Source organism: Thrips palmi, unplaced genomic scaffold (genome assembly GCF_012932325.1).
Source record: "Thrips palmi isolate BJ-2018 unplaced genomic scaffold, TpBJ-2018v1 HiC_scaffold_7, whole genome shotgun sequence".
Taxonomy (NCBI): Eukaryota; Metazoa; Arthropoda; class Insecta; order Thysanoptera; family Thripidae; genus Thrips; species Thrips palmi.
In genome coordinates, this window is record NW_023144634.1 from 9,819,130 (window position 1) to 9,835,734 (window position 16,605).

The 16,605-nt window shown below is 40.5% G+C and overlaps 3 protein-coding genes across 3 annotated transcripts; 2 read left to right on the forward strand and 1 right to left on the reverse strand.

Annotated features, from left to right (window-relative positions):
• Positions 1 to 76: 76 nt before the first annotated feature.
• Positions 77 to 3,200, reverse strand: LOC117652382 (T-complex protein 1 subunit theta). Its single transcript, XM_034397243.1, has 10 exons — positions 3,022 to 3,200; positions 2,439 to 2,609; positions 2,224 to 2,355; positions 1,929 to 2,127; positions 1,783 to 1,844; positions 1,570 to 1,707; positions 1,249 to 1,494; positions 964 to 1,167; positions 571 to 807; positions 77 to 489 (listed from the first exon to the last, which is right to left on the reverse strand). Exons 1-10 carry the CDS (start codon positions 3,079 to 3,081, stop codon positions 295 to 297), a joined length of 1,644 nt encoding a protein of 547 aa, XP_034253134.1. The 5' UTR covers positions 3,082 to 3,200; the 3' UTR covers positions 77 to 294.
• A 211-nt stretch (positions 3,201 to 3,411) lies between these two features.
• On the forward strand, positions 3,412 to 14,708 carry LOC117652379 (PHD and RING finger domain-containing protein 1-like). Its single transcript, XM_034397238.1, is given in 16 exon segments — positions 3,412 to 3,573; positions 4,319 to 4,616; positions 4,699 to 4,779; positions 4,874 to 5,018; positions 5,107 to 5,276; positions 5,349 to 5,519; positions 5,597 to 5,917; positions 6,010 to 6,186; positions 6,278 to 6,511; positions 7,480 to 7,697; positions 7,786 to 11,693; positions 11,696 to 12,505; positions 12,619 to 12,713; positions 13,220 to 13,348; positions 13,476 to 13,603; positions 13,680 to 14,708. Coding segments are annotated over 15 exon segments (6,900 nt in total). The 5' UTR covers positions 3,412 to 3,573; positions 4,319 to 4,325; the 3' UTR covers positions 13,702 to 14,708.
• A 356-nt stretch (positions 14,709 to 15,064) lies between these two features.
• On the forward strand, positions 15,065 to 16,581 carry LOC117652388 (c-Myc-binding protein). The gene is made up of 3 exons (XM_034397248.1): positions 15,065 to 15,274; positions 15,559 to 15,680; positions 15,776 to 16,581. The coding sequence occupies exons 1-3, from the start codon at positions 15,260 to 15,262 to the stop codon at positions 16,077 to 16,079; spliced, it is 441 nt and encodes a 146-aa protein (XP_034253139.1). The 5' UTR covers positions 15,065 to 15,259; the 3' UTR covers positions 16,080 to 16,581.
• The last annotated feature ends 24 nt before the right edge of the window (positions 16,582 to 16,605 follow it).

Sequence of the window (16,605 nt, forward strand, 5' to 3'; positions counted from 1 at the left end):
TGGGCTGTGGCACTCGTGGTGCGCTGCGTAGGCCAAGGTATCCAGGGAAATAATGACTACCGAACAAATTATTAAATTAAGCATTTCATTTTATTCTAAAAAAAAGGGGCGGTTAGATCACATAAATGCATTGCAAATAACATGAGTTACATTAAGCACTGGGTGAAAATGGTGTAGGCACTTGTGATGAAGGTTGACATGAAAGTTATGGTAAAACACTGTCCATAATAAATAACAGTTCTGCAAGATGTGGTTGCACTGGTTAAGGCACCGTCATTTAACTTCTCACGTTGCTCAATCTTCATCATTGTCAGCACCTGGCCTCTGACTGGGGGGCTTGGGACCTCCTGCTCTCTTGGCCATGATGATCTGATCAACTTTAAGAATTGTGCAAGCGGCATTGGCAGCGTACTTCATGCCCCACATCTTGGTGAGGTAAAGGTCCAAGATGTTTCCAGCTACAGCATCACAAGTGCTTGCGACTTCAGCCTGTAAAGAAATGCATATTGTTTGAATATTGAGCAATTCAATGTTGGTGATCATTAAGAAATCACAATAAAGACATCTTACATTAATGTCAAAGCCTGCAGTCTTTTGGCCTTCTTCATGAGCAGCATATAGCTTAGACACTAGTTCATTGGCTTTAATGCCAGTATTTTCAGCTAAGATTTTGGCAAATCCCTCTAATGCAACAGCAAACTTCTTCACTGCATACTGTTCAAGACCAGGTCGTGTATCTCCAAAAGAGGTCAACTGTCGGGCAAGCTCAATTTCAGTTGCACCCGCCCCAGCTACAAGACGACCATCCTGTCCATGAAAAAAATAAAAATTTCAATTCACAGGGCACCATCTGACTCTCACATCCTTGCATGTTGTGTTCAATTCATATGGGGGTTCATGTTAAAAATTAAGAAACCACAAGAGAGACAAAAAGAAACATGTCCCTCTTTAGAAAAGAATTACCTTGCTGATTCCCTTGAAAGTGTTTACACCATCATCAATCGCCCTTTCAATGTCATCCATGTAGTTGTTGGTTGCACCACGCACTACAATCGTTGCTACCTTTGATTCCTTGCCTTCCAGGCGGAAAACAACAACATCTGTGTCACCAACCTCATCAACACAAACAACATCAGCATAACCCATCTCTTCTTTTGTTGGTGCAGTCTGGAACAAGGGTGAACAAAATCAAGTCAAAGTAAGTTAATAACACAAAACATTCCAAAGGGACTTTGCAATAAAGCTTACCATTCGAGGCAAAGCAGTGGCACCCACGGCTTTGCATAGTCTACGAAGATCCCATTTGCTTGTGAGGCGAACACCCATAAGACCATACTTGTTCAAATAGTGCAGTGCCATGTCACCAAATTTGGCCCCACCAACAACGACATCAGCTCCAGCATCAGCAATAGCCTTAATTTGACTTTCAAGCATGCTTTCCTCTCCCCTAGAGAAGTTCTTTAATTCATCTGCATTTTTAATAAGAACTGTTCCCTGTAATATAGGCAAGAAGTGATAACTGACTTATGATACTAGTATAAAAATTAAGTTTCAGTTAAATGCTCATACCTTGGTTTCAGTTTGCATAATATCTACAGCACAAGTGTACACTACAACTTTAGCTTTGTTCTTCTTGGTAATATCACCTTCTACCTGGCGCTTGAAAACCATGCCCTGCACAACTGATGAACCATAAAGACCAGAACCCTGAAAATAACAAAGAGCCTCTGTTAGCCAGCACAGTTTGAAAACTTAAACCTCATCAGCTTATTATTTGCTTACCAGGATTTTGCAGACTCGAACATTGTCCACATTAAAGGATCCCCCTTCCGGTAACACAGAAACTAAGAAAGAAAGAACAAGTTTTGGTTAAAAACAAGCAGATGATAATGCTAGTAAAGTTAAGGGCTAAAACCAGAATAGCTTACTGCATGCTTTGCCGATAAGTTGACTGATGAAGTCCTCTTGTCCATACTGTTTGCTCATGATGGAAGTTCTAAGGGCTTTCATAACTTGAGACTCATTCCTGATGTCTTCAACTTTGTCAACAACAAGGGAGGGAAGAATTTCAAGAGCTTTGTCTAAAGCCAATTCAAAGCCTTCAGAAATTTCAGATGGTGTGAGACCCTATATGATAAATTTTATTTTAGTAAGAAAAGGAATAAATCAGAGCAGACAGAAAAAGATTTAAAATGTTACAAAATAAATTTTATAGAGAATTACCATACGGAGTAATTCTTCAGCACCCTCCAGAAGCGCACCACACAGTATGATAACAAAGTTTGTACCATCTCCCACTTCTTGTTCCATCATTTCTGCTGCAAGGACCATGAGCTTAGCAGCAGGATGTTCCACCTGGTTTAAATTAAAACATAAATAATGATGTGCATGAAAGATTTGGGAGATTTAGCTATAAGACATACATTTAAAATACTTACATCAAGTTCACGGATGATGGTCCCAGCATCACTTGTAACAAAGAGTTTCTCAATGTGATTGATGACCATTTTGTTCATGCCATTGGGGCCATACGCAGTGCGAACTGTCTTGGTAAACTCTTTGCAGGCGCCAATGTTGCGGTACACTGCTTCTTCGAGCCCAGAGAAGTGCTGAGGGAACGGGGCGGTGATGTTAGATTTATTGTAAACTCAAATGAGTAAACAAGAAGACTGCAGTCAGAATGGACAAACTTAAAGCAAGAAAATTGTAGTAGATATGACTAATTAAATTTCAATTCATTGACAAAGCAAACTTTATGGATTGAGATTTTCCTACGATGTGACACCCAACTCTAGCACAATGAAACCTGTGGTAATACGTAAGTTAAATTTGATTCCAGACATATACAAAAATAATTTTCGAACATCGATCTCAACCCGACACGGAGGTGGGCATTGTAAGCAACAAACGACGAAAACTGGAAAGAAAATCTTAGCATGTGTTGATACAATGAAAGAACATGCTCACGACAGAGTTAGGTTATGCTTTCTGTCGGTTTCAAAATAAATGATGAGGACTTACCCGAGCTCCTTCTTTCATCATCTGGGCGAAGCCCGGAGCTTTGGGTACATGTAACGCCATGGTGTCGTGGAGAATCTAAAGATGTTTCGTACTTTCGTGATAAATTGCTTGAATATCCAATTTGATCACACCACACCGCACGGCAGCCGCTCCTTCGCACCTGACAATGCGTGGGTGCGTTCGATGTTGGTCAGTGCCTCACGCTAGTGCTCTTTGCGTTTTTATTGTTGACAGCTGAATATTTTATCAAAATTACTGTATTTTCCGAAACCGACAGTTTTGAACAAGGGAAGAAAAATCTAAGCGCAAACCAAAATGCGCAATTTTTTTTTTTTTAACGTTTGTTTCCCGCCCCGCAGGTCAACGACCAGAGCTGACCGCCGATGAACTACCTTTAAAAGGAACGCCCCCAGTTAGTTCGTGAAGAAAAATGGCCCTTATTTTAGGTCGGCTTGGTTGTCAGTTTTCTTGATTTGTTTGGCCCTATCCAGTCTCTGTGTACACCTTCAGAAGAATATTTTATCTCACTCATCAACGCTCATTCATGCCTCGGTGGGTGTAACATATTTTAAAACACTCCAGTAGAAAGTTCCCTCTGAATTTACAATAGCGGTCGCTCCAGTTGGCAAGTGATGTCGCTGAGCAGTCATTGTAATAACGAACTTTTAACTCGCTTTTCTTTCACCGATTATTTTCTTTGGGTTAAGTCAAGCTCTATCAAGGTTCAGCACTGTATTACTTACCGATCCAAGCACCCACTCTTCAAACCAATGTACCACTGGTGCAATTCAACCTACAAGTCACCTAACCCCTGTAGCTGCTATCTTTCGATTCTGTTGATTTCTTTATTGGTTCCGTTACTTTTCCGCTGGAATCAAGTTACTCTATTTTTTGGCACTCCCTTATTGTTTAAAATATTTGTGTATCGGTCAATGGTTTTGTTTGTTTACATCTGTAGTACAGTATGACATGTATAGCTACTCTGAGAATGAGTGTCTGTTTACTGTTGTTGCTTTTCTGGGATTTAATTTGTACAGACTTTCTTGCATCAATTTTTTTGAACCCTTTGAAGGGATCGAACTTTGTTGTAGAACCTAAGAATAACTATATTTCTGTTTAAGCAGTACTGATATCACTGTTTGAAACTCATTACATTGTTTTTTGGTCTTTCTCTGTAAGATTTTTGTTTTTATTGACCTCCTCCATTCATTTCTGTCTTTCTCATTTAATTTAGTTAAAAATGAACTTTTGATTATGAGCCCTTGTTTATGACTCGTGACTTTGTCTTGCTTTACAGTTAGAAAATGCCATCAGATAGTGAAAATGAATCTTCAAGTCTGAAGGCGCGTCTTAAGGCCAAATTAAAGGAAGCTGGTGTCGTCAACTCAGATAGCAGTGATGATGAGGACAAATCTAAGAAGAAGAAATTAGGACTCAAATCCGGTACCTCTGCAATACCAGGAACACTTCCTCAAAATGGTCAAGGTGGGAGCCGTGTGAAAAAAAATAAAAAACCAATTGCAAATGGAATTGATAAACCTGCCTTAAGTTCAGATGATGAAGAAGATGTAATTACTTCTAAGTGTCGTAAACCGGTAAGCTGCAGTCATACATTTCCAAGCATTTCTTTCATCAAAGAGAAACTGAAATAGACTAATTTCTGCCTCCTTACTACAGAAGCCATTAGAAAGTGATGAATCTGAATCTGATGAATCAACAGTGTTAAGTGCTCGAGCATCTTCTAAAAAGAGATCCAATGTGAGTTTCAAAAGATGAATTAAAGTGCCTAGTCATTTCATATATTAATTCATTCATTCATTCATTCATTACAAATGTATGAAATTCTTTTCAGGTGTTGTCTAGCTCTGAGGATGATGGTCCTGGTGATTCAGCAAGCTCAGGATCAGATGCTTCTGGTGATGAATCAGAAGGTGATGATGTCAATAGTGATGAGAGTGAAGACGATGATTCTGACGCCTGCAGCATGATTGACAATGGTATAGTTTCTAATTTATTTTTTTTTTAATGAAAATGTGCACACTTGGAAAAGGAACTGTTTTATCTGGTGTGTGTAATTTTTTACAGAAGCTGAAGAGGGTGAAGAATCAGATGTTTCTGGTGAAGAGGAACCTCATGGAGAAACGTTGTCAACTGAACCATCAGAGTGCTCTGGCTCTGGCTCTGATTATGAAAGTGACTGGATAAGTGATACAGATGAGCCTTGTCAAACAAATACTAAGTCTTCTGGGAGACATGTTAGTGAAGATTAATCATGAGCTGTATCCTCTTCTTTTATGATGTGTTACTGAATCTCATTCTTTGCTTAGGTTGCAACATCTAATTCAGCTGCTGCTTCGTGTGGCTTTGCTTCTGACAGTAGTGACGGTACCTCAGAAAAATGCCCCATTTGCTTGTTGCGGTTCAGCAATCAAGAAGTAGGAACACCAGAGTCATGTGACCATATTTTTTGTGCTGAGTGTCTTGAACAGTGGTCGAAGGTATTTCCTCCCTGCTGATGAAAATCTGTCCTTTCACTGATCTTAATTCTAACTAGGTATTTTTTTCTATTTTGTAGAATGTTAACACATGCCCAGTGGATAGGCAGGAGTTTACTCTAATCTTGGTTAGACGCCGTGTTGGTGGTAAAGTGGTGAGGCAAATTGCTGTGGAGAGATCAGAAGCAAAGGATTCAGATGAAGTTGAAGACCCTACTTATTGTGAAATTTGCGGCAATTGTGATCATGAGGATCGTATGCTTCTTTGTGATGGATGTGACCTAGGTTATCACATGGAGTGTCTTGACCCTCCTCTGAGTCATGTGCCAATTGACAATTGGTACTGTTCAGAATGTGACCACAACGCTTCAACCAACGCAAATGGTCCAATGGCTGAAGCGGTATGTTAATACATGAAGCTGTTGTTTTCCTCAGTCATAATACTGGCTTGTCAATCTAAACCATATGGCTCCAAATGGTGATTTTTTTCTAGGTGGACGTTGGCATTGATGAGGTTCGAGAATTGCTGGATGATGCTCAAAACCTAGTTGGTGGAGCACCTCTAACTCGTCGTGCGCAACGAATGCTTCCAAGAACACAGCAGATGGAGCGCGTCCTTCGTCGCATACGAACAACATTTCTCCAGAGACAGGAAGCTCTTCAATCTCAGGTATCATTTAATGGACTAACGAAAATAGGTATTATGTGCTAGTCACTTCATACTATGTTGCTGTTTTATTAAACAGCTATATTTGTTTCAGCCTTCCACATCATCTGGTATTGAGTCTCAGAGTGGAGAGCCAAAGAAGAAGAAGCGGAGGATTGTGAAGCGTAAATCAACTACTAAGAAGAAAAGGAAAGCCACTACAAAGCGTAAAACCAAACAAACATCTAAAAAGAAAAGCGCTGCAACAAAACGAACAACCAAGAAGAAAACTACAGGGAAAAAAAGGAAAGCAAGAAAACCTATTGGCAGCAAATCTAAAAGGATGAAGGTTTGTTCTGATGGCTGAAATTTAGTGATGTCTTCATGTGCTGTCTTTGACTTGAATGAAAATACTTACTCAGACTGTCGTTCTTAGATATTGCATTTGCATCTTTTAACATGTGATTTACGTTCTTAGACATACTGTGTGCATGGCTTTGTTTTTACTTTCTAATGCAATATCTCATACCTCTGACATAGAAGCAACACCATGCCAAGTGTTCAGTGTCATTCCATTTCCGTTTTATTATTTTTATTATTGATTTGACTAGTTTTTAATTTTCTTTTACAAAATGTCTCCTTTTTCTGTATGTGTTTCTTTCATTGGATTTTTAGTTTGACTTGACTTTTTAATCTTTCATCCTGTAATTATTTAGATAATTAGAAGTCACAGTTAATAAAGCTGCACTTTTGTTTTGGGACAGTTACTTGTTCATTTTTCATTTGATTACACAAGATTGGGTTCACAAATTTCCAAATCCTTAACATTTAAGTTGTGAGAATGGTGGAAATGCTAGTTTTGGTCCGCCATCCTACCCTCTACAAAAATGAAATACATTTGAAAAATAAGTTACATAAATTTGTGTGAGTGGCATAAAGCCTGGTTAGCATGTAGTTTGATTTTATTTCGTCCTCAGTGTCAAATAAAACTGCAGTATTGTTGGAAACTTATTTTTAAAATTTGCAGTTTAATTGTTCTATGCCTGAGCCTCCAGGCAAATTATTATTATTATTATTTTTTTGGAGTGTTTTGCTGACTGATCTCCTAAAGGTCTGCATGGAACAGCAGCATTGCTTATGATGAGAATATTGAACGAGTTCTAGTAGTATGTAGTTTCTCCTCAGATTGTTTTTTCGTGCATTGAGAAACTGTCCATGCCATGAACACTCCTATTTTTCTTCTTCTTCGACTTGTGTTACTGATCTGAGCTGATTCAATGATCATGAATAAGTTTTTCCTTTATTTTCCATGTTTAGCGATCATCTCGAAAAAATTCTCGGAGAGCCAGAGTTATCATACCTCAGTCAGTAAAGGGGAGGCTTGCTGAGCAGTTGGGTATGCGACCACCGCGTCAGCCGTGGCAGACAACTCCCGAGATAAGGTCAACTTCCAATGCATCAGGAATTGGATTGGAGAGAAGCCGTGCTGGAATACCTACCCTTCACCTGTTTGGTCAGGTCGACTATTTCTCTGGGTTCGTTTTTCTTTCTCTTTCTTGGAAAATTTTTGATTGGCGAATTGTATTCTGTTTGAGAAAACTTACGCTGTTGCTTTTGTTGCAGTTCTGATGAAGATGTTGGAAGTGGTGGTGGCGCTGCTGCTGTTGCTCATCGCCCCCGTGAAACACTGTCACTGGCTCAGCGATTACTCAATCGAAAGCGGCTTGCCGCTTCATTGCAGAATCCCAACAGGCGATCTCGAATAGTTGAACCTGTTGCTTCTGTTGGGGTTGACTTAGTGGAAAGCATTCTTATGAGTCAAACCAAAATGTTGTCTAAGAAAACGGATGTGAAGATCAACATTGATGGCACCTTAGATATTCAGTTGAAAGATCCATTGGTGAAACCAGCTTCATCTGACCCACTCAAGGAAAGATTAGGTGATACCACTATTGATGTGAGAGACATTTCGCCTTCATCCACTGGGCGTGTTGCTCAAGCTCCAATGTACTCTGGTGGGAGACGAGGTGGTCAAAATGCTCAAAACAACGCCTATAATCAGAATTACAGTGGTGGGCGGAGAAGTAGAGGTGGCGGTGGCGGCAGTACTGGTGGAGGAGGAGGAGGAGGTGGTGGTGAAGGTGGAAGTGGAGGAAATATGAGCAACTCCGGTTTTCGCTCTAGTTTTAATAACTCAGAAAATTCCCGTGCTCAATATGAACAGTTTTTGGGTAATAACCATAGTGGTGGACGCCCTCCCACAAGAAATCAACCACTAAGATTTCGTTTGAATGCCCCTCGGAGACCCCTGAGAAGAAATGTCATGAGGCGCGGAGCAGCTCCCACTGAGAATGATGAAGAAGAGGAAGATGTCCTAGATAATATCATGGACTGTAGTGGGCAGGACCCTGTCAAAGATGGTGAAGGTGGTAGGGAAGATGATGAAGTTGACATTTACAGTGACATAGAAGCTGAGAGCCACAGAGATGGCTCTGGTGAAGATGAGTTTGGAGCCCTACTTCCACCTCCTGAACCACCTGCCTTTTTAATGAATTTGGGTGACCAAAATAGTGATGAGGAAGCTAGTGACAGTGAACTTGTTATAGATGATAGAGCAAAAGGAGAGACAGAAGACAAATATGACCCAGCAGAACCATGTAACGATTCTGATGAGGATGCATCTGCCGCAAGTATTCCAAAAGCAGATGACATTCCTCTACCCCCTGAACCAGGACCGGCATTGACAGCTGTTGTTGGTTATTCAGATGACAGCCAGTCAGAAGGTACATCAGATAAGGACACTTCTGCAGAGACTAAATTGGACTCAAAGAATGCATCTAAAGAATCAAATGACCTTACTGTTGACTGTAGCAAAGGAGATGATGAGCAATCTATTACTACTTCAGAAAAGCTCAATAAATCTGATGCTGCTATTGTAGATGAGTCATCAGAGGAAGATGATGATGATAATGACTGTCCAAACTTTTCAATTTATTCTGCTGACAGTGTGAACATTGCAAGGCAGGTTGGAGATGAAGAATCTGATGATGACAAAAAGAAGGAAATCTCAGCTAAAGTTAGTGAGGAATCAAATTCAGGAACAAAGGAAGCAACTGCAGAAACAGATAATGAAAATGCTGATGACAGTGTGGATGTTGAGGATGCTGAAAAGAAAACTACAGAAGAGTCCCTACTTCAAGTGGACATTGAAAATAGTGAAAAGAAAGCACTTGAAGATAGTGCTGGGAGGGATGAGTCTGATGAGAGTGGTTCAGAAGAAGCCGGAAGCAACGATAGGGATGGCACAACTCTTGTTGAAGAAATATTTGGTAGTGATGAAGAAAGCCAAGCTACATCTACAGCTCCAACAGCACCTGTTATGCCAGGCTTAGAAGGGCTGGAAACAGAAGTTATTTCTGATTGTGAAGAAGCTATGCTGGATGGAGATCTAAGTGAAGCAGATAGTGATACAGGACGCCGAAGTCGAAAGATTGGAAGAGATGTTCCTGGAGACTCGGCAGATTTTGAAGATGGAGAAATAGTTGATGAAACTCAAAAAGGGAAGAAAGACAAGAAGAAAGATAAGAACCGTAAAGATGGTGATGAGAATATAGGCACAAGTAAAGCAGATGATGATAAGAAGAAACGAAGAAGAAAGGATAGCCCTTCTAAGGACCGAGCTCCACTAAGCAGTAGTGAAAATAGGAACCGAGAGAAGGATAAGGAAAAGGATAGAGACAGAGATAAAGATAAGGATAAGGAAAAAGAGAAGAAAAGGAGTAAAGATGACGATAGGGGCAAAGATAAGAACAAAGATGATATTTCATGGAAAAAACCATCAAAGAGCACCAAAGATAGAAACTATAGAGACGGCAAGGAAAAAGAAAAAGAGAGAGAAAGAGGTAAAGACAAAGACAAGGAGAGAAATAAAGATGACAAGAGAGATGAAGAGCGGGAAAATGCAAGGAAAGAGCGGAAAAAGAAAGAAAAGAGGAAAGATCTTGAAAGGTATGATGTTCGCAAAGTGCTTTCAGATAAAACGCTCAGTAGGCAGAATAAAGATGTCTTTGGGCGCGATCTGGACATCAGAAAACGTTCTCGCACTCCCCGATCTCGCTCCAAGTCTAGGTCAAGATCCAGGGGAAGAGGTGCTCGCTCTCGAAGCCGTTCCAGGAGCCACAGGAGAGCCGGACGTTCACGCAGCAGGTCCAGATCTCGTGGACGGTCGCCAGGACCGGCAGCAGGACGGTCTCGCCCAGCAAGACACAGGAGTGCTTCCAACGATCGCGCTCGACTTCGAAAATCTCGATCCCGTTCCAGATTACGAAGATCTCGGTCACGCAACAGGGCAGGTAACAGGTCCCGATCTCCGCGTCGCTCTCCTAACCGATCCAAGGACCGTCCAAGGAGGAGTAGAAGCAAGGAGAGACCAAGGAGGAGGTCTCGCGACAACAGGGTCGATGCTGCTGTCAATCGTCAGCGGAACGAACCGGCCGCTAACCAGCGTCCAGAAAGGCCAGACAGGCCTGAACGGCTGGAGCCCCGGCGGGAGCGCGAACGGGAGCAGATTCGTTGGTCTCGTTCGTGGTCTCGGTCTTGGTCAAGATCATGGAGTCCCTCCCTCAGTGGCTCTCCACAGTACCCTGCCACCGAGGATGAAGCTCCGGTGGCGCGTTCCTACTCCAGATCTTGGTCACGAGAACGTGTGGAACACGTCAGCACCACAGACATGGCTGGAGGCAAGCACAAAACGCACAAAAATTTGACTGTTATTGTTACGAATAATAAGGAAGATTCTCGCCGAAAAAGGAAAGATGGTAGAAGAGGAGGAAAGAGGCACGCATCACCAGCTCCTTCAAAGGAAGTGTTTGCATCAGGAGACAACATTCTAGTGAGTGTGAACTTCAAGTCAAATAAAGGTGAGCCATCTGCTACTACCTACCCTGCAGAAAAGCCTTCAAAGAGGAAGCGAGATGAGGGTCGCAGTAAGCGATCCAAGAAGGACAAGAGTAGTAGAAATGCAAGAGCTGAAACCCCACCAGTTGATTCTAACAAACCACCTGAAAAGAGACGGAAGCCTTTACCGCCAGAAGCCTCTCACAAACCTGTGGCAATTATCGACCTTGAACAGTCACCCTACAAGGAATACACACCCTCTCCCAAAGACTTGATTATTTTGAGTGACAGTGACGATGAAAATATGCAACAGACTGAGCAAGAGCTACAGCAGATGAAACAGAAACTCCACGATGAAATAAATGCTGTCCCTGAAGAACCTCTCTTAGCAATGGGTCCAAAAACTCCTCCTGAACCTCAGATTAAATTTTCTATTAATAATAAGAATTCGTTAAGAACAATTAATAATCCACTGATGGAAGAGGAGGAAGAAGAGGAAGAGGGGGAAGGGGATGGCACTGTAGGCAATGAGACTGGGACAGCTGATGCAGAAATTGACGGTGGTCACAAAGGGCCCAACACGCCACCCGAATCTCCTATGGGACCCACCACACCTGGATCTTCGCCAACATCACCGATGCTTATGATCCATTCGAACCTACTGCTTCTCCTAGATCAGAATCACCAGATGAAGGGTCTTGTGCTGATGGACCGACAGGAGCAGATAAGTCTAATGAATCTTTAGAAAATGGGTCCATGGGTGCTCGAACAGAAGACGATGCTAGACCAAAGACTGACAATGTGGAAGATGCTCGTGGCTCATCTCCCAAAGTAGATGGTGAAACAATATCTCCTGGTACCACAGCTCCTGAGATGGATGATGCGGATAAATCGAAACAAATGAGCCCCACTTCGTCTGCTGAGGCAGCCGCTGTCAAAGTGCCTTCAAAAGCTATGGCTGCTGCTGGTGGATCAACAGAAGTTACCTCTTCAACATCATCTTCAACCTCACGTTCTGCACCTCAACGAGCAGTTTCTCAGTCTGAGAGGCTGTTGGCTTCTGTTATTAAAGGGGCCTTAGCTATAAGACCTGCATCCAAGCCTGGCACACCGGTTAAAACAGTCCCTCGTCAAAATGGAGAATCAAGTGTACAGACAGATGTGATTGATATGGATCTCGACTCTCCATATTCACCTGGATCTAGTGAAGGAGATGACCTGTTTGAACCCCCACCTGTCTACAATTCCAGAGGGACACCTAGCAAATCGAAGTCGAAATCTGCCTCTGGAAATGCAAACAAGTCTGACAAGTTTGATACATTGTTTGGTAGCTCGCCTGTGCAGAGAGTGAAGTATGGAAATGTTTCTCGCTCCAAGTCCTCAGGGAAAAATGCAGGCCGTAATCAAGCCAAGCTCAACAAAATAGTAAAACACATAAGTAAAATTCGTAAGTATTGCCATAAATTTTACAACTTTTATCGAGGCTTTAACAAATTTTGTTTTTGTTTTTCTTCCTCTCTTTTTAAATTTAACATTGTGTTTTTTGTGGGTTCTCTAAAGGAAAAGATGGAACCATGAGAACAACGGATGAGGACCAGCTTAAAATTCTGGATGAAGTGCCAAGTTCGGCTGTTGAGATGCAGGTGAAGGACAAGGTAGACTTCGGCAACCCCATTTTGTTTCTTTGCATGAGTTTAGGCATAATTTTGCTACATCTTTTATTTTTGTTAAAAACAGCAGAAGGTGCTTTATAAAACTGAAGAGCTTTCTTAATGATTGACCAACTAATTTCTCCTCTTGACAATTTCTCTTTAGTATCCAAATTACTCCACTTGTTATTCAATTCACTATTTAATGCAGTCTTTGACTGGGTTTAATGTCTATCAAAGAAACAATTATGCTTAGGTGAAAATTATTGCAGTAGCAGTCATTCTTCTTTGTTGTTTTGCTTGTATTATAGTTTTGGGTTGCTGAGATACTTATTTTCTTTATAATTTGCTTGTCAAAAAATCTGGAATCTCTCAAACATACCACAACAACAATTTTTTTAGTTCTTATTTTATCTTCTATTTTTGTGGTACAGAAGCACTTCTTCAAATGTGAAACTAAAATCAAAACCAATCTTCAGATGGTGTGAAATGATTTGTTTCTCTTATTTCAGTTTTTAAAGAAACTTAACCGGCAAGAACGTGTTGTTGAGGAAGTCAAACTGGCTCTAAAGCCTCACTATTACAAGAAACACATTAACAAAGATGATTACAAGGAAATTCTGAGACGCTCTGTGCCAAAGGTAAGTAAGACACACCTCTCTCTCACTCTCTTTCCAAGCTGTGTGCTCTTTATTTCCTGCACCAGCTAGCCATGTATTAACCAAGTGTCAATATGGAAGTTTGAATTGAATTTATTTTGTTGTTTAGATTTGTCACAACAAGTCAGGAGAAATTAATCCTATTAAAATTCGAACACTCGTAGAGGCGTATGTGAAAAAGATTCGGTACCTGAAAAAGAAAGCAGCTATTGCGTCTGGGCAGCTTAAACCTAAGACGTAAGTAAGCCACTGCACTTAAAATCTTACTATTGTACAGATTTTATGTTTAACAATTTTCTTTTGTGATATCTAGGACCAAGAAGCAAGCAGACTGAAGAGACGAGTATTTATGATCCTTTCCACCAACTATGTAGGGTTGGTTATGACTGTTGCCAACACTCAACATACAGAAGGTGTGTGGACACTGGAGCTCTCAGGAAGTTACTTAGTTTTTCATTATTCTTGTTTGTTGTGTATAAAATAGGATGAATTTGTAACTGTCTTGTGTTCATTCCTCATGATATGTATTGTAGCAAAGTGTGTATCATAGGTGCATTGAGAACCCGGTCATGGTATTTATTTTGTACCATTGGTCTTGTAGTCCTGTAAAAAAAAAAAATATCGAAAGATTTAAAAAAATTGTCAATTTTAAATGAACTTAATATCTGTACAAACTTACTAGTATGTTTTTACACTTCATGACTTGAGTAAATTTGGCTAGCTTTACTCTAGCCAGAATAGTTTTGTTGAGCATAGGTAGCCCATTGTATTCAGTCAATTGTCAGTGTCGACTGCAAGTGTCAATATATTTTTCTTATTTGAGGTTGAGAGGAGCATGTGATTTTATTTGTTTACTGGCATTGGCATAGTTCTGCCAGTTTTATTGTGATTTTAATTAAAAACAAACAAAAAAACTAATGTCTAAAGCAATCATGTATGAGGCAGACTGCCAGCAATCTGTACATAAAGCAAAATGCTTCATATCAAATACTGTATGTAATTATTATTTAATTAAAATAAGCTTTAAAGTAGTATGAAGCATTGTTTCCGCTGTGAGTCTTAGATGAAGCAGTATTAATTTATTGGCATTGTGTCCACCACCAGACCATCATTGCCTTTGTTATCTTTTAAATAACAAACTATCAGGTACTGATTCTGATCAGATGAACCTTCACTATTGTGTACATAATATGTTTGGATGATTTGCATTTCCAATGTCCTGTTTTGAAATATTTATATAATTTTATTCAATAGTGATTTTTTTTTTAATTTTAGTTATGAGTAACAATATTGTATGAAAGTGATGGGATTTGTGGAAATAAAAAATCAACTCAGTTTTTTACTAACTACTTTCTATGAAAAACATGTAGTCAACACTACACACCGCTACACACGCCCAGTTCTGGTTCTACTCTACCGAATTGACTTGAAAGAAACCGGCTGAGTCCGACGTCCATGGTCCCCCGTTCGAATTTTATGAAATTGTTGCTACCCAACTTCCGCTCCAGAAGGAGAATCACGGGGAATGCTTGTGCGTTCAAAATTATGACGAGCCAAGCTGTGTATCATTGAGACTGAGTGTCTTAACCTTTTTTTAACAGAGCGATGAAAGTTTAATGTGGCTAATTTTTCAGACGCATAGCGGGCGAAATCATTGAAGAATATACTTGCTTAGTGTTGTTGGTTGGTTAACTTGCTAGGTGCTTTCTTTCCCTTCCGGCGCAGTGGATTGTAGCCTGTCATTTGTCAGGCGTCAGGCACCATCACAATCAAATTCGTCCCACGGAATCTATTGAATCTATCATCCAGTAAAATCTCATCCTCGTCTTTCAAAAGGAAACGAGCCAAATTTCAGTAAACGCGGTCTACATTTTTCGTCAGACCACATCAACCATGACAGCTTACAGGGTAAGTATGATAGAGATCCTTTTCTGAAGTCGACATTGTTAGTTGATTTGTAGGATCACCGGCCCGAATAGCACGCCCCCTTGAGGGGCGGTTATTTAACGTCGAGTGACTGAAGCAAGGAATTTCCATTATCAATGGATTTGAGACACATTATGCATTCGAGCTTAACCTATACCTCTATCAAGAATGAACACCTACATGAATAATGCTCGCCTTTCATAAAATCTTTTCTCTTTGATGTCATTCATGTTCTACAGTGACGTTAAATGTTTCTTTGCCAACAGCCAGTCGATTCAAAGAGGGAGGAGTATCGCAAGTACTTGGAACGAGCTGGCATCATGGAATCGTTAACAAGGGTTTTGGTTTCCTTGTATGAAGAACAAGACAAAGGAATAGATGCTTTGGAGTATCCTTTAAATATAGAACTTAAGAGTCCTGTCTTCCTTCAATAGTTGATAATGATAACATATGCAATTGATTTGAACCTTAACTTTCTTTAAGATATGTGCGGAGCCACCTCATGGAGAATCACCCAAGTCAGAATGCTAATGAGGAAGAACTTCGAGCACAAATTTCAAGACTTGTCTCTGAAAACAATATGCTTCGCAAACGTCTTAGTCAATATGAAGATGTTCCCCCTCCCATAGCAATTGTGTCGCCTATGAAAACACTCTCTCTTCAGGACACTGATCCTGGATCAGCACACACTGGGCAATCCAAGACATCTGCTCAACATGGCAGCTCTCCATCTGAAAAGCAATCTGAACATCCACCTTCCACCACTTCAAGTCAAAAGGAAGAATAATGTGCAATCCATTTTGGAAACTCCTGTGATATTTGTAACTAAGACTTTATTGTTTATTTCTCAGTTAATGTGTATTGCCAAGCAAGTTGCTGTGCCGCATCTTTGCACATCTCGGCAATCTAGTTGCAAATAGGAACATTGAGCATTCACTTTTTGTGACTTTGGCTCTTGGATTATTAATTTTTGTTTTCCGTATGTTTCGGTTGAACTTTGAGTATCATTTCCCTACAGTTTGTTTGGAGCAGAAAACAAATTCACTGTCAGTGAAGTCACTGGATTCTACTCAAATTTAGTTCCATCCCCCGCGTGCAGTTTTATATCTGCAGCAGAATGGTTTTATTTTCATGCAAGTATGTTGGGCTTTTGTTAATTTACTTTCGGAAGGGTAAGCACCTTAATGTAGGTGCCTCAAATTAAATTTTTGGCAGGAGTTTTTGTAGTTAGAACTTTCACTTGAAAATAGAAAATTAACAAGTAGCAAATAAAAGATTTAAGTTGGAAATCTGCTGCATTTTCCCCCCTCCAA

Excerpts from the sequence above, each read along its gene's own strand:
- LOC117652382 (XM_034397243.1), bottom strand. The coding sequence starts at position 3,081 with ATGGCGTTACATGTACCCAAAGCTCCGGGCTTCGCCCAGATGATGAAA. Across the intron at positions 1,168-1,248 it reads CCACTGCTTTGCCTCGAATG|ACTGCACCAACAAAAGAAGA; the intron begins GTAAGCTTTATT and ends CCCTTGTTCCAG. Across the intron at positions 490-570 it reads CTGCAGGCTTTGACATTAAT|GCTGAAGTCGCAAGCACTTG; the intron begins GTAAGATGTCTT and ends ATTTCTTTACAG.
- LOC117652388 (XM_034397248.1), top strand. Across the intron at positions 15,681-15,775 it reads AAAGGAATAGATGCTTTGGA|ATATGTGCGGAGCCACCTCA; the intron begins GTATCCTTTAAA and ends ACTTTCTTTAAG.